We start from the raw sequence: 20,766 nt of genomic DNA, 5'->3' as shown, positions 1-20,766 counted from the left end.
GTGGACAAAGCTCCTGTCTACAAAAGGTGATGGAGATGCACTTTAAGCCTCCCTGAGCCAGCAGTGCTGGGCAGCTTTGTCAGAGATGGATGTGTGACTGGCAGGTTGAACATGAATGATGTCTCTGGTCTGCAGCTTCCTCATCCTGTGTGTGTGTGAAGCCTCCCTTACATTTCACATGGATCTTTTAGATAACTCCCATGTATCCCCTAGATGGTTAACCTCCAGGGCATGGTCTGGTGTTCTTTATCACTATTTGACCTTACAGTGGTGGGTCAAGGAGATTGTTGTCCAGGGCTGGGTATCTTCCTTGATTTTCTTGTTATGAATATCTCACGTGCAAGTATTTACTATAGGTATTCTTTGTACAAACAGAGCTATCTCCTAATTTGTTCCCAGAAATAATATACATTTTTTTACCAGGTTGCATGGAGGAAAAAACTGACCTCTGTGATCTCTGAGAAGAAATTGGACTGTTGGTGGGGACAGCCATTGAGTGGGATGAGGGAAATGTCTGTGAAAAGGCTTCTGCCTTCTGTTAGAGGAAGTGGCCGTATCTGAGCATGCAGGCTTGCAAGGGAGCAGTGTTCTGAGGGGGTTGCATGGTGAGCTCCTCAGGCTAGGATTTGCTTGTAAAGAAAGGTGGAAGAAGATGGGAAAGCAACTGCTGCCCTGACGAAGAGGATGGTGGATGGCCAAAGCTGATGCCAGAGACTAGGTTGCAGTGTGTGTTGAGTTTGCCTAGATCTGCTCACAAGTCTCTGGCTGTATACTTGGTTCACCCTCATTTTGAATTTTTGCCGCTGTAATTCTGCCAGGAGATGTGGACAGTTTGTGGCAACCTCAGAGCGATGGTTAGGCTGGCTGACCTGTGCCATCGTGCGCTGGCCCCGGTCTCTGGGGCTGCTGGTTGAGGCTGTGCGGGGAAGCTTGCACAGCTGCTGCTGTCCCACCCACGCCGTGCCGGCGCTTTGCTTCTCACCCTGCCAGTTCGGCAGCTTGTGCCAGTGTTTAGTTCCCTGAGATATTGTTCCAAGAGTGACTCTCAGGAAGGAAAACATCTGACAGAGTTTAAAATAAACTCAGCAATGCTGGTATATTTTGATGAGTATTTCCTAATTATCTTCTTGTGTCTAAGTGGAGTCTGGCTTATAAATGCTTCAAGTTAAAGAGAGATGCTTGTTATCTGTGCCTTCCACCTGTCTCCCACTCTGTAGAAGATGCTAGTTCTTTTTAACCCGTGTTATGCAAGCTCAGGACGTTTCCCAAAGTCCTTGATATATGGCCAGATCTGTGGCCATCAGGTGAGGATAGCTTGCTTTGGCTTCTTTCTTCTAGAAGGTTATGAGATAAACAAGGCAGAGCATCGAGCCGGGAAATTGATCTGTTAATTTTGGATCGTCTTCTGAAAGATCTACAAATAAAGCACAGACTTGACATCTGTGAAATTGTTACTCAGCCTGTGCCTAGGAGGATCAGCTGCTCTTCATCATCTGGAGCAAGATGTGGCAGTTGTAGCACATAAATGTCCAGGCTGCAGCAGTTTATGCCTGTGCTCGTGGGGCAGAGGGAGAGAGAGGATGGATGGACTTGATTTATAGCAAAGTCAGTATTTGCCTTCCCCGTGAGCAAGATGACAGTAAGCAAGTTTAGCTTATGTGTTTAAGGAGTGAAGCCTTTTAAAGGTAAAGCTGCAGCCCACAGTTTTGAAGGTAAGGGACTGCTCTGTGCACAGCCTGCTTTATCTGGCATCTTAATCCTCCCTGTGCAGATTCTGGTATTTTGAAATGACCCCAAGCCAAAAGAAAAATGCAGCGAGCCTTTTCCATCCATGTGTGATGCATAAAACCCTGCTCTGGACCATGACATCTCATTAAACCAAGGGCAGGGTTATTTTTGTGGAGCTAGAGCAATAATTCCAGTTTCCACAGAACTACAAAACAAGCAGAAGTTAGGGGTCTGTTGGGCTATTCTGTGGGCAGCTCTCTGCACAGGGCAAGAGTTGATCCAGTTGTGGTATTTGTGCTTCTCCAATGGTCAGGGCTGGGATGCACTGATGTGAGGAATTCCCTTAAACCACTAAATGCTAAAATCTGGGAAGGGTCACAGTGCTATAGCAAAATTTCCATTTCTGTGGCCGTTAGGCCAGCATTGCTTGTGCAGCCACTGATTGTGAAAAATGGCCTGTGGATCTGCTTGGTTGTTTTACTAGGATATTTCTCTGTTCAGTTCTGGTCAGTGTATTGATGGACTGCTTTGGAGAGAAGGTGGTTGGTTGTTTTTTTTGTCCTCTACTTAAGAGGCCTGTGAGTAACCTTGTTCCAACACTTGTGGGTCTGGTGCCTCCAGCCAGCTGCCATCCAGAAGCTGTGTTAGTGTGTAGCTCTTAGCAGGGCAGAAAAGCTTAGGCAAGTGTTCCACTAATGTGGTTATCCAGAGATGCTTATGTCCCTGCACCTGCTTGCACAGACATGTGGTGTGTATTGCATGCTAGGTGCTTATTCAGCATCTTGATGGTGATGGGTGGCAATAGAGCTCTGCCTGCTGAGAGGGAGCATGGTGTTACAAAGAAGAATGGAGAAAGAGGTGTTTTGCCCACTTTGCAACCTGCCAAGTGTTTCAATACAGGAGTTTTGGGGATGCTGGTGTGCTTTGTGAGTTGTTGCATGCAATGCTGGGCACCTCGAGGGAATGGTTCTGTGAATCCTTTTGGACTTAACATCTGTTTAACATCTACAGTGTGTGCTGCTCTGGATTCTTCCAGACCAGTGTTCCTGACTGACTGTGGCTTTACTTCACACTACTATAATCCTGTGGGGGTCACTGTGGTTGCTGCTTCTTTACAGTGGTAGAAAGGCAGAATTGGGTCCATGGAGTGAAAGTGAATGTTAGCAAACTAAATGGGATTTACTGGGTGATTTAAGCCTTTGTTGTACAAGTGACTGCCCTGCAGCCCAGGTGCAGCACATTAACTTTCTCCCTCTTATGACTGTTTTTCAGGAATCAGCTGTTGCACTGGCAGGCGGTAGGGAACACTCAATGCAAGGGAACCTGGAAGAGAATTCGCCAGCTGGACACTTGCTCTTGTCCTTCTGTTCACAGCTTCTTGTTCATCTAACTTCTCCTGGCAGTCTCAGCAAGCAAGTGCTGTGATGGCTTCTCTGGCGCTAACGTGCAGCAGCAGTAGGAACCACAACCAAAGCAATGACTTCTCCATGTCAGTAAGAGGCTATGCTGCTTACTTTCAAGAGGTTGCTGACTGTACCGGGACATCCTGAATCCTCTCTGTCCATGTGTACTCCTCGATTTCCAAAGAAATCAGGCTGGCTGTGAAGTGACTTCTTGCAAATTCCCTCTTTCTTGACAGGAACAAGAATTCACCAAATAAATTGGACAAAAAGGCCATATGAAGCCAAGTTTAATTATTATTTTTCTAAAGTCTCAATGAAGAATCAACAATGCAAAATAAACTAACTCAATGGCAATTCTTTCCATGGCAATGGCACTTCTTTGTGGATGCTTCCTGCTTGTGCTTATATATCTTTTCCTTTTGTTTTCACCCTCCCTGGTCTCATCATTTCATATTGATCCTCAGCCTTACAGAGGGTTGATCTTGCACTGCTGAGATAATGGCAAGACTTAGAAATGAGCCTGTTCAAATCTGTGAGAATAGAAGGTACCAGGGATAAATTGGGCCCTTGGACTTCAGGTTTCAAGGAGCAACTCCTAGTTGCCCCAAAATGCAGTGCAGTCCTGGGGCTCTAAATAGGAAGTCATCCCAGCTGTACCAGGAGGGCTAGTTATTGCCTTGTATTTTTGACTGGAAAATATTTGAAATATTTTCTTTATATTCTGCTGATTTATATTCATACTTTCCTATCAATGAAAATAAAGGAGACTGGAGACATTCTCCCAGTGTGTATCTATTTGATTAATCTGTGTAATGCCATCTCTTTAGCTCCTGAACCTGCTTAATTTGTTCCAGCCAATCTTGCCACTGACACCTCTGCTCCAGCAGGTAAGACTAGAGGAAAAGTTGCTGCTGTCCAGTTCCAGAACTGCTGAAGATTTACAGATGGAAGTTCAGCACCATGACCTACTACTATGCAGAAATGGATGTTATACTTCTTTTAATATACACATACTTCTGAATTTGCTTAAACAAAATTACAGAAAGGACTTACTCTTTGTGGCAGAGCACTGCAGTGGTGAGCATCTAGGTAATTAAATTTGTCAAAACCCAGGTGTGTGGCTGGAGGTGGCTCCAGAATTTTAATGCTCAGGTCCAACTCTAGTCTAGATTTGGATCATGAAACCCATCTAGTGACCATGTTGAGGGTCTTTCATGGAAACATTAAAGTGCACTGTGGATATGTGCTTGAGATGCTTAGAGGCATGTATAGTACAGCGATGAGAGGTCTAAAAGTACCTGATGCCTCCTGGCCAGTACAGTAGGGATTTGAAAGTAAGGCTCTGCTTTTCCTTGTATGTTACAAGCTGTCTGTGGATTAATGACTCACAGTGGGGTGATCTCATCCCAGAGTAGCAAGATTTTAAGGGGAAGGGAAAAAAAAAAAAAAAAAAAAAAAAAGGCTTGTGCTTCACTGTCTGACATAATCTGTAACTAACTTGTGGCCTGCTCAGTAGTACTCACTAGTTTGTGAGCAGAGGGATGCGATCCCTCTGAGAGATGGTTTGGGAATAAATAACTAGAGTACATAATTTTGTTTTTTGCAGCGAGGAACTTCTATCAAGCTCTAAGCCAGTTTCATTTTCTTGGTGGAGGTAATCATAGTAGCATTTAGTCATTGGAAGGTTTTCTTCATCCTGCAGAAGCCCGATATTGGGCCACAGGACCATAAAGAGGCAGCCGGTCATTTCGGGAGCAGAATGGAGCCAGCTATTGGAAACATTCTTCATTTTAAAAATCTACCCAAACTTTTGACAACATGAAACCCTGCTCTTATCAGATGCTTTCAGAATTGAGTACTGAAGCTATAAAGGATGCAATTTTTGCTTAATAATGCTTAAAAAACTTAGTCTTCCACAAGTTGCGTTCACACCAGTGCCCCACTCCTACAATGTCAGTCAGTCAGGTAGGAAAAGGCTGTATTACAAAGTTATAAATGATAGTGTCAAGTGGGAAAAGCCTTTATTGCCATCACTGAAACCATGTGGCACCTTAAAGCACCTTAATTGCAATCTCTTTAGTTTACTGAGTACTTAAGTGTTAGCTGTATTGTATTTACTTGTAAGACTTCTATTAAATTGTCATAGTACTTGCTGTCAAATATTTAGTCCTGACATTAATCCATTTGGTTTTGAACCTTTCAGGGTAGAAGACTACCCTCCTGCTTCAGTGTCTTGGGAATAAGTGAGCCCTAAGAGAGGTTCTTTTGATAATACTTCATCCTATTCTGGCAGAAATGGTAGGAAACTAGCCAGTTTTGATATGAATTTGATGTGTAGGAAGTTTGCAGAATCAGTCTCTTCGGTGAGTGAAGGTAGCTGTTGAGAGTTGAGAAGTTCAAGAATAGGCTGCTCAGAAATAGTATTCTGGGTCAGATCACTACAGAATCTGGGCTTGATTATATTTTTTGGAGGCTCACAGTAAGTTTGTAAAATGCATTTTAGGTTGACTGAAACTGCTTGTGAGTTTATGCCACATTTGATGATTAGTCCTCATAGATGAAGACAGAGGAAAGAGGGAGATTTAGAAGTGGTGAAATGTTTTTATACCTCCTAAGTGAAGTGTTTTGATTTCTGAGTTTGGAATTTTATTTCAAGATTGTTTCAATCTGAGTCAAAATATTTCATTCAACCCCCTCATTGTTTTCAAGTTTCTGTTTCGAGGAAAATATTGGAGGAAAAAACCCTCATTTTGAATTGACCAAAATTATTTATTTATCAGTAGTGTTCTCTTTTGGGTCCTGCTTGTGAGACAGCCGTGATACTAAATTAGTAAGAACAAAATAGTCTTTCCCTATGGCCAACGACTTGTTGGTCGGGGTTTTCTTTGCTGTTGCCTCATCCCTGAGAGCTGATGACATGATGTCCTTACAAGAGCTGCTGATGGTGGCGTGGTAGGACTTGCAGTCTTTTGCTTCTGTCACCGTAGCTTGGGGATGCCGGAGCGTGAAAGAATTAGCCCCTGAGGGGCCCTCATAGTAGCTGTATTTCTACGCGGGCTATGTCACTTGATGAAACAAAACTGCAAATGTCTCAGTGCATCAGCACATCATAAAAAGGGCTGGGCAGTGTGCTGGCTTCACCTTCACACCTTGGGTGACTGTACAAACCAATCCTGTTGGTAAATTCCTGGGGGAAGGAAGGAGAGTTGGAAGTGTGTGTGTGTGAGAGAAAGCGCTAGCATGAGCAAGAGTGAGCCTTTTAAGTAGAAGATGATAATGAAGCTGTCAGATCACTTTCCCTGGAAGATTAGCTCATAGTGTAGACACATACTGAGTCCTGCCTGTTTCTCTCCAGGGGCTTTAGCACCATCCATCATCATAATCTCCATAGTTTCTACTGCCTGAGTTTTGGGAAAGATAAGACTATTGGAAATCCAAGGCAAAATATTCCTGAAAAATGGCTTTGTACAGTAAACAAGCAAGGCAGCCTCACATTGAGGAGAGGCTGTTCACTGAAGATGACAGCCGTTCCTATGACAACGCTAAAAACCTTTCACCATTGGGTATCAACAGGAGAACATCTCCCACGGCAAGTACATGAAGCCAGGAGCTTAGTCCTCATCGTCCATAAATCATTCTGTTGGGCACCGATAATGAGGAGCTGCCAGTTGTGCACAGGCAGCTCCACCTTCTAGGCACCACCCTGGCTCCGGATGAAAGGAAGAGCAAATAAAACCAAAGCAACAGTGAGTTGGATTTATGTAAAAGGAAAATTAAGCTCAACTGATGTTCCTACACTTCCCTCTGCTCTCCAGCTGAGGATCTCAATATTTAAGGATAAAAAGCCAAGCAAAAAATCCAGGCCATTTTACAAACTGCTGAAGAAGCCATGTGATTTCCTCTGTTGTAGAGAAATCTTTCATCGTCATGGGATGGAGAGAGAAGGAGGCCATGGGAGAATTCTGCTTTTCTTCACCCTAACCCTGTAGTGTCCAGCCTGTGATTCAACAGTTTTCTTCTGCATTTGAAACAGAAGGTGGTAAAAGACCATTTTTTAACCATGGGATCTTCATTAGGCCTATCAGGTCCCTGATGGTCATGAAATGCGGGATTGCAGTCATCTGAATGTATGAGGATCTGCTTCCTTTCTTAAGGAGAAAGCCCTTGTGCATTTGGAAAAAAAAGATAAAATATGCCTAGAAAGCTCAGGAGCCAAAGGTAAAGAAAAAGAACAACAAAGAAGTGTAATTTTCTTAAATAGCCGTGTTGCTCTAAGGACAAACTATTTTTTTCTTTTGCTCAGTGGCCAGGGGAGTTGAGCATATTCTGCTTGAATGGTAGGAGTTAGCAATAATTCTCCATAAATGAGACTATTCTGTTATCTTTAGCTTTTCAAACCTAATTTTTTTTTATCCTTCATTTTGAGTATTTTGAATCTTTAAATATTAAAATCACTGACTGGTTTTGGGGTTTGTTTTTTTTTTTTGTGAGGAAGTTTTTTTTAAGTCCTTTCCAGTTATAACATTAGTTGCTTGGTGATAGTCGTGATACTGCAAGTGGAGGAGTAGAGGTGAGAAAGGAGAGGAAATTCTGAACCAGCAGAGATTATTCTGTTCTGTAAATATATCTCCTGCAGCTTGAAACTACAAACCCAAATATTAGCAAGATTTTATTTTTTTCTTTTTTAAACACTCTGGTTCTCCCGTTCTCAAGCTGGGTGAAATATATTCCCATATAAAGACTGTTCTGTGTATTCTGCAAATCACCACCTTTTTAAATCCACAGGGATATGCAGGGTCGCCAGGCTGCGGGTCTGTTGTACCCCCAGTCGCTCTTGTCCTGTAACGCGTGTGCACAACTCGCTGTGACACTAGTGGGACCTAGACACGCATTCAGGACGGGATGTGCTTGGCTGCATCTTGTAAACATCTTAAATTGATACTGAAAAGGGAGAAAGGTGGAACCATGGTGCAGTTTGTCCATGTCTGCTGATAAATATCACAATATTACCCTTTTTGCATGAGTTCAGGCGCAGCGTGTGACCCCTAAAGCTGTGAGTTCCACGCCCTGGTCCATGCTGGATAGGAAGTGCAAGGTTTCAGCACCGTTCCCTAATCCTCAGGGCTGAAGAGCTGATCCTGTGCTGAGACCTGTGCAAAGGTCAGCATCGCTCTGTTTCTGTGCATTGTTTTTTTGCTGTTACTTGCTGTGCCCGGTGCTTGTTTTACTTGAGCTCTGTTGTGGCCTTTCCATACTACTAATTGTGTGCTTCTGAATTACTGGAAGGGTGTTGTAGGGTGATGCCAGCGCTAACGGGCTTTCACCTTCCTCTGCTTTCATAACAATCCTCAGACCAATTAACCAATTCTCGATTTATTCCTTGCACCATATTTCAGCCGTTAACAGGTGGAGCAGAAGCTGTCTGAAAAATGGGAGTTGCTCAGCTCATTCTGCCAGTGGTGAAAGCCGATGCTGCCCTGGCTTCCCTAATCCCGTGCCTTTTTGCTCACCCAGAAGCTAAGGCTGATCTATGAACGCTCGGAACTCCTGTTTGAGAGCACGGAGTGCAACTGGACATCTTCCCCCTCCGAGTGTGAGTGTGTCTGTATCCATGGTGGGCTCCCCTGAAGCAGCACCCGTGACCCAGTTCAGCATCCTGGCTGCTGGGGCAAATGGTGGGATGTAGGAGAGCATCTCCCAGAAACAGTTGTCAATTGTGTTAGAAGGATAGTCGCTGGAGAAACTGGGTTTCTCTGACATGACAACAGGTTGCTGTTATTTTTCCTCTCTCTGTTTTAACTGTCTAGTAGCTGGATGCAATATAGAAGCAGATCCCTGAAATGCTTTAACAAGGAGGGTGGCTTAAGACTCGATTTCAATTTAAGGGGGAAAAATGAGGTCACAAATGACGCTCAGGCACAATGTGAGTTACCTCACCCACCTCTCCCCCTCAGCTCCCTGCTGGGGGCATCGACTGTGCTCATCTGGGCACAGCAGCGTGAAAACTCAGCCCATAATCACCGGTGGAAAGAGCCGATCACATGTACTTATGCAATTCCACAGCCACGGAGCTTGTGTTCTACCTGGCTTTTCCCCTCGGTTTGTCTGTTCGGGGTGAGCCCTGACAGGTACGTGGGTTCGTGTGCTGAGCTCCTCTGTGTGCTGCACTCTGAATATTGATGTCATCTGCCCAACGTAGGAACAAAGTGATAAGTCATTCATCTTTCTAAGGCAGGAAAAAGCTTAAATATTTCCAAAAAAAGCACCACTGTTTATTATGCTGGCTAGGCTGGAAAGTCTTAGTTACAGCATGTACTGAGGACTGACAGCCAACTCCAAAAGACATAAGCACACGAGCCCCTGGAGCACAGCCACCACCCTGGGCGGCACGCTTGTATGCCGGGGAGAGAAATGCAGTGTAAGGCTGCCTCTTTTTGCCTCTAACAACTAAACAAACGGGAAAGGAGCTGTGTTGTGAGAAAGGGAGAGCACTCTGGGCAGTGGGGGGCATATCAGGGCTTTATGCAGGAACAGGTTCCCCTAAAAATCAAATTATCATTAGCTGGGAGGTTGCCAAAATGAGTCACAGTCTTCTCTGCACAAAATGACCCTTTATAGCCACAAGCCTGCTACCAGCACCGGTCTATGAAATATTAACACTTCTGATGTAAGATGCAATTTCTTCTTCTTGTCTTCAGAGCTGCCTGGCTGCTGGCAGAGACACATGAAACTGCCCTTTTGCCCTGACAGGGGCAGGGTGTTATTGGCAGGCCAGACAAAACCTCCGTGGGAGGCTATCACCCTGTGAGACACAGTTTAATAAGAAAAAGGCAGGGAATAAAGAAAGTAATGGAAAAGAAACTGCAAAATATCCACCTTCTGCCACAGAAGAGTAGAGTGCGAACTGCAGGATCTGGTGAACATAAACATCTCAGCTTCCAAAAACTGGTTAAGCTTTTGCCATCAAACAGCAAACGTCAAAACAAAGAAGTAAGTATATATGCTAGCCCAGCCAGCCCTAGCAGTGCCCCTGTGTGCGTCACTGCCTCTTCATTACCTACTTACACTGCTTCCTTATAAGCACGTTTTCTTTGAAAAATACTGTATATGTGGAGAACACAGAGGCAGATGAGTTTTGTGTCCTATAAGGCAATGTTCATGCCTGCTTTGTTATGCTGGTCTCATTGTTTTAATAATCCAATAGATCTTTTCCTGGTTTTAGTTTTTGAAGGTCTCAATTTTAATGATTAAGGCCTTGAACCTAACGGGAATTTCTAGAGCGGTTCTTAAGAGCAGTTTCCTTGACTTTAACAGGACTGCCTACACTGGTAAAGTTAACCATTCTATCAGGTATCAACAGAAGCATAGGTCCGTCTTTGACAGTATCTCCCATGCATGCAGCCCTGGCTGGTAGCAGCTCACAGGAGGAGGCAGATGCTCTTCCCGAGGGGCTCAGAGCTAATTAACTCTGAGCTAGTTCAATTTTCGATTTAAGTGGTCTTTATTTGCCAGCAGTAGTTCAAAATTTATATTGCTCTAATCCATAAAGTACTGGGCAGAATTTACTGTGTACTTCTCATACCATGTATGGAGCAGCTGGCCTGCAAATCAGCAGTAAACTTGACAGAAGAAGAATCCAGCAGATAGACCATGCTGTTTGAGATGCTGAATGTGGGAGAGGAAAGGCTGTATGTGAGCCTGGGCGATGGGCTGGGGGCATAGGGCATCTCCCGAGCTTGTCCCTGCCTGGCTGTGCAGCTGCATTTGTGTCTCTTGTGGCTCCTATCACATCACCAGTGTTTCAGGAATAGCTGTGATCTTGGTTTGTTTATAATGTGGATGGGCTTTTCTTTCCTTTTTCCTTCAAATGCAAATGGTGCCCAGGGTTGATAAAGTTCCTCATGAGCGATGGCCCTACCTGTGTAAAATCATGAACACCTGACTATCGAACCTTGGGCGCAGGCTCACAGGGCACGTGTGGAGATTCCTCTAGCATAACAGCTGTGTGGCTTAATTTCTGTGTCAAAACACAGACTGATGGCAGATGGAAGCTTTGGGTTTGAGAATTCATTCAGCTCCATTAAGTTGTTTTTTTTTTTATTTTTTTTACATTTAGAATTGCAACATTAATGATGGTTAACAGAGGTTTCCCGGAAACAGAGATGACAATTAAAAACCAAAGTACAATAAAATTGATGTGATTAGTGGTGTCACAGAGAGGGGAATGTTTACCGTAACTGGAATCAGTAATTGACATTACTAATGTAAAGACATTGACATGGCAGGGTGCATTGCAGCTGCCCTGACTTGGGGTTTGAAGAAAGGGGTGCAATCGCAGCGTGTCACCTGCATCCTTGAAGGAGAAGGAAGCACAGCTCGGGGTGAAGCAGGGCAGCACATCTGCTGATTGCCTGGTGCCTGGGACAACGTGAAACAGCAGCTATGTTTAAAGGTTCCTCACCACACAACATACGAGCCCTGAGCAGCACCAGGTCACAAGTAGTCGCGGGAATAAATTCATTCAGTAAGTCATAAATGTCACAGGGAGTGATGGGCAGTGTCCTCTGCCTGCTGGGAGAAGGGGAGGAAGGATGCCTGGCTGGAACAGGCAGACAGGGAAGGGCAGGAGCAGGGAGAGGAACTGCTCTGCTAGTAGGTAGCAAGAGAAGCACTCTATAGTGTTACATATGTCCAAATGTGCTTCTGTCTGGCATTTCAAGCACCCCGAAACGGCTTCCAAAGCAACAACGCTGGAATGGTTGCTACATTTACATATTGGAAATGGTTTATTAAACAGCTGTAATTGTGCAAATGCAATGGCAAATATGTTTGCTTTATGGTAGTACATTTCAGCAAAAATGGCTTAATGACTGTATTGAAGTCGTTTATTAGGAAATGTGGAAGCCATGCAATTAAGCAAATGCATTTTCCAGGATTATGATCATCCATTTTTTTATATATCCTGTATGCCCGCAATGGATTTATTCAGTCGTGTGCACCTTTGGTAAGAAGTGGGTAGATGCAACATAAACACAGAGTTTTCCTTCTAGCTCATCAATATGCAAAAGCAGTTTTCTCTCTTTTTGGTGTGGAAAGCAACCTCACTTTCATGGAAGAGTGCGTGGCAGGCTGAGGTGTCTTTAAAACCAGCCAAATCCTTTAACCCTCTCCACAAATGCACAGCCTTGGGCCAAACTGAAAGACAATGCACGTGAAGAGGTCCCTCCTTCGTCTGTCTCTCAAGCTGTTTTCTCACTTGCTGTGTGCAGGATTTGATTAAAAACCCTATCATCACTCCAGTGTGTTTGGGGTCTTGAAGAGGAGCTTGAGATGATTAGGAGAAGCAGCCCTTTACTGGAAATTGGGGGGAAAAAGTCTTATGTGGAATCAGTGTTGGCAAGTAGGCGTTCAATCTCCTGATTAGTTGCAGAGGTTTCTAAAGTGGGGCTGAATTTCTCCTTGAATAGTCTGTATTTTGCTTCGTGTTCCCATTTTACAGCAAACCCCACCACTCTCAGAAGAATCTCAATTGCTTAGACCAGAGGCTTTCCACAAAACTGGGTGGGAGCGGATTGTCCAAAGGCTCTGAGGCAAGTCAGGTAAAGCCAAATATTGAACTGCCTTCCATGCTTTGGGCAGCCAGCGTTGTGCGGGCAGGAACCCAATGGAAGCCAGTGGTCTCCAAGGGGGCCGCAGATGGCTGCGTGGTGGGGCCAGTAGTGTCCACCCTGGACTCACAAGGGGTCTGGAAGTGTGTAAAATGGCCAGATCCACAAAAGCTTTAGGTGCCGAGGATAAGAGAGAAACATCAAATATGGAAGGTTTTTGTCAGCATGACTCCATCACCTATTGATCAAAGGTGAGAGGGAAGGGGGGTCAGAGATGATTTAAGATCCCAAACTACAGTCACACCTGCTTGGTCTCAGATCTCTCTCCTTTGAGCACAAACAGAGGGAAATCAAAACCAGTTCTCAAATCAGCTCATGTTCCATCTCCTCCTTGACCTCTGTCATAGGGGGGGAGATGGTAAAGCTTAATAAGGAAATTCGTTTTGCACAAGATCCTGGGCCTGTAGATAGCTACATTATAATTGACTGTGTTAATTTGTGTGCCTATTTTGCTCCTTTTTTTAATCTTTGCATCTATTAATTATTGCAGAACTTTTCTTACTGATAACTCCCTGGCAGTTTGCGCTGCTGTTCCAAAATTATAAAATGATATAGTTGGCAGAATGGGTACAGACATGTACAGTTAATTGGGTTTTTGCAGAAGGAAATTACACAGTATAATAATATGCCCAGGGTGCCATGGGAAGTGCAATTTCTTATTGCTTTAGTAAATAGGATTGGGAGAATATGAGCTCTGGATTATAAATTGTCTTGGAATTTATCCCAAAGTGGCGGAGCGTTTCAAACCCCTGTCACTGAGCCCTGGCGTCACAAACTCATTGCTGTGAGGGCCCCTCTTGGTGTCGTGTCCCCCCCCCAGCTCTTTCATTTAGGTAACAGGTTTAGCTTTAGAGTCCCTGGCACTCTGATCTGGTTGGGTGCTCTCTGCCTGAAGTCGCAGGAATCATGCAATCATAAAACAAACAGTGGCTCGTGGTGGCTAATGAGAGGTGAGCTGTGAAAACCCAGAGCTTTGCTGGGGGGGACAGAGCACTTCTGTTTTTCACCTCTTTTTTTTAGGAAGTAGGATTGTATAGAAGTCATTGAGGAGGTTTTTCTAAGTGAGAAAGGTTGGTGAGACTGAATGTTTTTCATTTCCTGCTACATGCAAGTCTCAAAACCAAGGCTTCGCCCCACCCCCCAACTTGAATGCATAGTCTTGGGTCAACTTGAAAGGTGTTACACAAACTGGGTAGTTTTTGTACCTGTAAAGACTTTCTTAAATAAAAGCATGAACAACTTGAAGGAAATTCGAAGGATAAATGGAGATTGAAAGTTTATTTCTAATAAGAAGCCATTTCCTTTGAAAAGAACAACTCCCCCAAAAAGTTTGAGTAGCAAATCCTGATTATTTCTATGTCCTGCTTTAGCTGGAAATGTCAATAATTTGATATCAGCCTCAGCACTTTGATGTCTCACAAGTGCTGCCAGCTGCAGTACGGTAGAGAGACCTGGACCCTGATTCCCAGTTCAGCTCCTGGCCTCCTGTATGCCCCCAAGACTGCAGCTCTTCTCTTCTCCATTTCATCTTCTCAGCTGTCAAAGGCGGGGGGTCATAAACTTCAGCATTTTTTGTGAAGGGCTGAGAGGCCCTCAGTGAGATGATCTGGATGTGGGCAGCATGCTCATTGCTTCCTGCGTGTATATATATGGTGTGCAATCTCCTCCAGCAGTCTCCACAAATCTCATTAAAGCTCTGTTTTTAGGAGTTGGGGATTTGTAATTCTTTTGTTGTTGTTGCTGCTACTGCTGGTTTTCTGCATCACCACTCATTCTTACAATTAAAGTGACAGCTCTTGAACTAGTATGTCAAAACAGCACGGTTGAGGCAGAAAAGTACTGGGAAGATCATCTTTAATCAGACAACAATGATTCATGTTTAACTGGCTAGATGGTAAGTCCTAGATCTAGCTGGCTCACAGTGAAGTTTCCCCAAGGACAGGGTGTTGTTAAGAGTTTTGCACAACTGTCTAGGCCCCACTGCTTGGGTTTTTTCATGGAAACTATTTAATATGCAGTTTTTGTCATTGTGTCAGAGCTGTAGCTGGGGAACTCTGAACCCTACCGAAGATTTTCAGACTTATTTTCTAGAAGCTGGACAAAAAAAGAAACATAAAGGGGATGATTTTGGTTTGAAGATCAGTTGAGCCCTCCAGCTTGATTGGAAACTCATTGTTTCCGGGAGTCCCAGCTCTTTATTCCCCAGTCTCTCGGCATCACAAAGCCAGGTACGCTAATCCTGAGGGTATCTCAGTAGAGAAATCCCAGGTGTAGGTAACGTTTGTGGCTACATGAACTGTGCATCTCCCCTGCAGTGCATGGGGCAAGAGAGGCCCAAGGGCAGAGCAGCACAAGGCTGGGCAAGCATCCACTGTTTGCTCCCACTCCCAAGCTTAATGCTTGGTCTAGTTCCACTCTTCCTCCTCTTTTCCTTGCTCTGTGCTCCCCTAGCATCAGCCCATGTGGCTGTAGATACCATGGTATACGTGTAAGCAGATAGCTGCAGTCCTTAGTATTTCAATATATTCCAGCTCCAAAACAGCTGGTAGGATCCAGCCAACAAGTACTTACGTTCCCTTTTGTCCACTTAGGCTGCCGACCCTACCGTTAAGGAGGTGCTGTAAGATCCTGGGGGCAGCTGGGGATGCGTCAGGGTTATGTTGTCTCAAGGGCTTGTCTGGCCTTTGGAAACCCTGGGGCTGAGGAAAGGGGCTCAGCCTTTGGGCTGATACAGGGAAGACCCTGATCAGCTCTTGCTCTTTAAGGTTCTTATGTCTCTCCAGGTTAACAATGCTTCTTATTACAGATTTGCACCTGAAACTCTCCTCCTCCTTTGAATTTCTCCGACTCCTGCAAAGGATTCATGAATACATATGGAAACCTCCCTCCCCACCCCTGCCATGTGGTCAGCTGGGCCTGATTAACTGGGATCTTTGAGTTAGACCCATGGGAAGTGGGACTATCTTCATTGTTCATTTAAGATGTCCTTTGACTTTGCAAACAGATATCATGGCAGCCTGCATGTGGGGAGGCTTTAAATTTATCCTGCTTACAATGGCTGCTCTCCAGCATCCTGGTTTGTAGGGTACAAGAACTCTGGATTAATGGCAATATTTTTATATTGCCTTACATAAACTTTCATTCTTGACCAGAGCTTTGTACTTCATTACATTGGTATGTTAAATGCAGTATTTATTCGCAGTGCTATGCAATCTTACAATAATAACATTTGATGCTGCTTAAGATTAAAAGGCTCAGGTTTCAAGAGCTGAAAGGATTTCTAGCTGGAAGAAATCAGCCCTCCAGTGCTCAGATACCAACTAGCGTGAACCTGAGCTAACAGTTTATTTTCTGATAACGCTTCTAGTGCTGAAGCTACTGACCTTTGTGAGAAGACCACCGGAGAGATAGTCCGGCGTGGCAGCTTCTGTGTCCTGCGGTATCTTACTTCTGAGACAATATTATATCTCTCCACATATGAATGAAATCTTTGATTTCAACACTCCTGATTGGTAAATTTATATACTTTAAGTGAAAAAGAGGAGTGAGTAGGTGGGGTGCGGCTGTTCTTTACATGTGCTGCCCTCTGAAGGTCACTGAGATGGGAATTTGGTCCTTAAGTGCAACAGCTGGAGTAGTGCAATGGCTACATGAGGACACTTTGGGCAATCTAAGTGCTGCTAGGATCTCTGCCAGAATGGAGATGAATATACATGACACACTTGTGAATTGCTCAAAGAAATTAGTGGGTGGGAGGGGAAAGAGAAGGGGGGAGGTGGGGCTGCCTTTTTCTCCTGCGCTCTCATACAGTGGAAGCCTGATGGCTGGGAGCTATTGAAATGCTTGTAATTGTCTCATTATGGACAGAAAATGTAATTAAAAGGGACAGCAATCTTTCTTCAATTTCAAAACACTGCAGTCTATCTTTGAAAGCAATTTTGGCTATTAGCACAGGTGGTAATGTCCCAGCAACTGAACCCAGTCTAATTTCAGTATCAAACTGCTAAGGAGAAAAAAAGGAGTTCCCTTCCAGATGCTACCTGACACAGCCGTTGCGCCTGAAGGGAGAAATGTGAAGCAGGGCGCAGAGCTGGACAGGACAGGGTGAGACAGGCAGCCCAAATGTGGGAGCTCTCGAGCATGTGGGTGGGCACCCCCCAGAGAAGAGCAGAGGCTGTCGTCTTTGCCAGATCTGTTCCCCCTGGTGCTGCCTTGCCCTGAGATGGAGGTTTGATGGGTACACAAAAAGTGGCACACGAGGATGCCGTCTGCAGATGGCATCGAGTGTATTACGTTTGCTGGGGATGAGCAGTTCAGCCAGGTGTTCTCCAGGACAATAAGCAAATCACTCACGTCTTTGTCTTGTTTTGCTTAGATGTTAAAGCAGCTCCATGTCCTGGGAAAAAGGATGTTCCTTGAATTTGCCAGCAAAGCTGAGATGTGGATGAGAGAGACAGCTGGGTGAAAACATGCACCCTCGGTTGGACTCAGTGTGGCTGTTTCCCCTCTCTTGCTTGGACAGGGATGGCTTCGGACAGCTGTGTCCCTTCTGTGCGGGAAGAGGGAGGTTCTTGCAGTGAGTAGCCTGGGTAGGTGCAGAGTTAGTCCAGCACAGAGCTCTTTGGTGCTCTTCAGGACTTTCAGAAAGAACTTCAATTCTTCAGAGCCCTGAAATTGCAAGAAAATTAGTTTCACATTCCTCAGGCATTATCAGTTTGAACAAAACATTTTTGGTGGAGTAACTAGTAGGACTTGACTTCAACTCTTGGTGTATTTTCTTTGAAAGAAAATCTACAAAACTCTCCTCTCTCCCTCTATTATTCATTTACGTGTGTTGCTTTTCTTCTGGGATGAAAAGCAGAGGAGCTGAAGTGCAGAGAGAAAATAATCTTCCTGGGTCTTCCTTGCCACATGAAAAATGGAGTTGTTAGAGTTACTGCAGGTAAAAGAAGTCCCTCTACCTCGATCCCCTGTGGCTTAGTGCTAGGCTATGTGTCAGGGGGACTCTACCTTGGCTTTAGCAGAACAGACTGGCTGATCCAACCAGTCTTTTTGTATTCAGCTGCTGAGATATGGTGAGCACGCCTCTGGCAGCCAGAGGCCACCACTGAAAATTATCTACTGCTCCTCTGTTAGGTGGGGACTGACAGTTCAAGAAACACTGCTCAGAAAAGCCTATGCATGAGTAAAGTATTACCAGGGGAACTAGTAAAAGGTACCATCTTATGGTACCTGGCCAAGAGCCCATCTGAAATGTGTCTCCATCGTCTCTATCTTTAAGACTTCATGTCTCAACTTTGCAGCCTGGAAAGGGGAGGGTGCTGAAGGAGACTGAAAGGAAGGAATTAGAATTAACAAGAAAAATAAAATAGCTAATTTTTTGTTTCATCTCCTGAGACATGAAAGAAGATTTTTGCAGCTAATGAATTATTTCTGAAAACACTAGTAATAGCTGCAGGCAACATTAACTTCAAGTTTCCCAATGAACAAGCATCACTTATGTACTGATTTAAAATTCTGATGTATTTTCATTTGCAGTAGCTCGACTCTAACATGACTAGGGGTCTGGAAAGAGGCCAGAAGAAGTAGCCATGTTTCCAACAGTTTAGTAATCTCCTTAGATGCAGCAGTGGAAAACAGTGGCCGGATCCTATTGAAGCCTGGGGCAACCAATTATCTCAGCAGAGAGGCTCCAGAGCCCTTCATTAGTGCTGGGGACATGGGGAGTTTCTGGTTGCTGCAAGCACAGCAGTGATTTCAAGCTAAGCAGAAAAATCAGTTGTGTCATAGGTTAAACAGCTTTGCTGCTATTTAAAAATGCAGGGTGGGACCCCAGCCCTGCTGAGAGCAATGCAAGGTTTGCTCTGGACTTCAGAGACACTGGGGTTTCTGCCTCCTTTTCAAAGAAACCCTACAGCCAAGCTGGAGTTAAAACCCAGCCAGGAACATGGACTGGAATACAGCAATCCACTGGTGTCTGATCCCCTCCCTGATTCCCCTCTGATCCCAGACGGGAAGGTGGTGATTTGAAGTCCCACCTCACACCTGGAGCTGAGGCTGGTGGCCATCAGGGGCATGGAGAGGGGGAAGGCACTGCTCTGGCTGAGTCTCCAGGGTTGGGTTGGCATCCCAGTGGCACTGCTCAGTGACTGAGGGATGTGTCATCCGATAGAAAAAGAGAAACAGATGGTAGAAGGAGTTACAGTGGGAGGAAAACCCAATTAGAAGTCCCAGCATGGTTTGTGGTGGGGATATGGATCTTATACCTTGAGTAACAGCCAGGAAAAGAGAGGCACCCAGCTTTTTCACCCATGGTGGAGAAAATTCTTGTTTCAGGCAGAGAATGGTGTTGTAAAAAGCTTTTGCAAAGCTTTTGAGAGATTATTATCTGAAGGGAGAGCGAATAAGGGAGATATAACAGGGGAGGTGGATTTAATATGTCCAGAATGTGGGGTCATTACTCCAATATAGGGTTTTTTAGGTTCCCCCTCCTGGAAGGATGCTTAACATTTAAGACAGCAGCCTGGGAGTTGGAAGTCTGTAATCCTACCCCTGGGAATACCCTCAGCCCCTCCTGGCATAAACACCCGGTGTCTCTGAGGTCACTTGCACCCCTGTTTTGCCCATTCAGCAGTTAATTTTCAGAAGCAGTGAGCATTAGCATGAGCTGAAGTCGAGCAACCGGCACCTCTCGGCCTCAGTTGCTGTACGATTCCTCATCTGTGAAACAGCGTTTGTAACTTTTCACTGTGCACAGGGACCGGGCACCATCTTGGAGGGGTGGGTATGCCAGGAGGCTGTTGTGGTGTGATTCACGGCCTCTGTGGTGGGCTGGGATGGGGTGAAGAGAGCCAAGCGTGGGGTGACAAGCGTGGGAAGACCGCACGGTGCTGCTAGCACGCAGGGTGACGCTCCTCCCTGCGAGGTGGCAATGCAAACGCACGGTCTCTCAGAGTCCAGAGACCGTGAAAAGGCTAAAGAAAGCGCATTTCATGCTCTCAGCAAGCGCTTGGGGGATGCTGGACTCAAAACCAGCTGGGACAGCGACTGTGGAAGAGGAACTGCTCTGAACAGGGGCTCACGGACGGCTCTATGTGTCCGGGGAGGGGGGGCACCCCCCCACACCCCTACCCATTTGTGCATCTGGGTGTTATTTAACTTGCAAAATACAAACCTTGAAGTTCAGAAAATATCCCATCTGTGTTTTCCCGTGCGATTCCTGCATTGTCATCGCTTTGCTCGTGCATTATGCCGGAGCACGACTGCCGCAGCCTGCCCCCAGCCATGCCCAGCCGCCAGAAGAGCAGGCGAAGGCTCGACTGCTGTGCTGGTGCTTTCTAACTTTCACATGCTTGATTTGCTGTCAGAGCAATCTTTTCTTGCCATACAGCTCTGCAGTCGGTAGTGCTGTTGCTTTGCAGGTGAACTGCACAGTGTGTACTGAAGCATACTATTTATAGGAGGCTAAGGTGTCTGTTTAAGGAACGGGGTACATGTTCTGGGAGCAGGATGAGAAAGAGCGAATGAGCAAGAAAAAGCGAGAGATTTTTGATTTTATTCCCTGACAAAAGGGCTAGGGAATAAAATCAGAAAAATAATTCCTGAATAACATGAGATATGGCAAAGTTGATGTATTTTTGTTTACTCTTTCTCACTGTGAGCATTTTTTTTCCCTTGAAACTATATTCCAACCTGGTCCTGCACTCTTTATTATCTTGCTGAATACTCTAATCACTAACTAAATAAATTACTCTTATGAAATAGATATGCATTTTCTCCCCATTGAAGGGTGCTAAGGAACAAAGGGTCAAAGTTAAATATAGGACCAGAGCTCAGGCATTCTCAGGCCTCACCATTATGCTAAAGCCATCAAGTCATCCTAGAAGCTCATAATAGCAACACTGGTGGAAGTGACTGCCCATCCTTGAAGCTTTTTCTTTACATAAAAAAGTCCAAGAAACGCTGTT

At 45.0% G+C, this 20,766-nt stretch overlaps 1 protein-coding gene across 2 annotated transcripts in view; it reads left to right on the top strand.

Moving 5' to 3' along the window:
- LOC104315711 (somatomedin-B and thrombospondin type-1 domain-containing protein-like) overlaps positions 1–3,334 on the top strand; it is a 40,152-nt gene extending 36,818 nt beyond the window's left edge. For both annotated transcript variants that reach the window (XM_069805734.1, XM_069805725.1), the window contains one exon: positions 3,001–3,334. In XM_069805734.1, coding sequence (XP_069661835.1) covers positions 3,001–3,118 — 118 coding nt within the window. In that variant the 3' untranslated portion in view covers positions 3,119–3,334. The remainder of the gene's footprint in view (positions 1–3,000) is intronic.
- The last annotated feature ends 17,432 nt before the right edge of the window (positions 3,335–20,766 follow it).

The sequence above is a fragment of the Haliaeetus albicilla genome, chromosome 2, assembly GCF_947461875.1.
Source record: "Haliaeetus albicilla chromosome 2, bHalAlb1.1, whole genome shotgun sequence".
Lineage (NCBI taxonomy): Eukaryota > Metazoa > Chordata > Aves > Accipitriformes > Accipitridae > Haliaeetus > Haliaeetus albicilla.
Note: the sequence above shows the minus strand (reverse complement) of the source record. Positions and strands in the feature narration are given on the sequence as shown.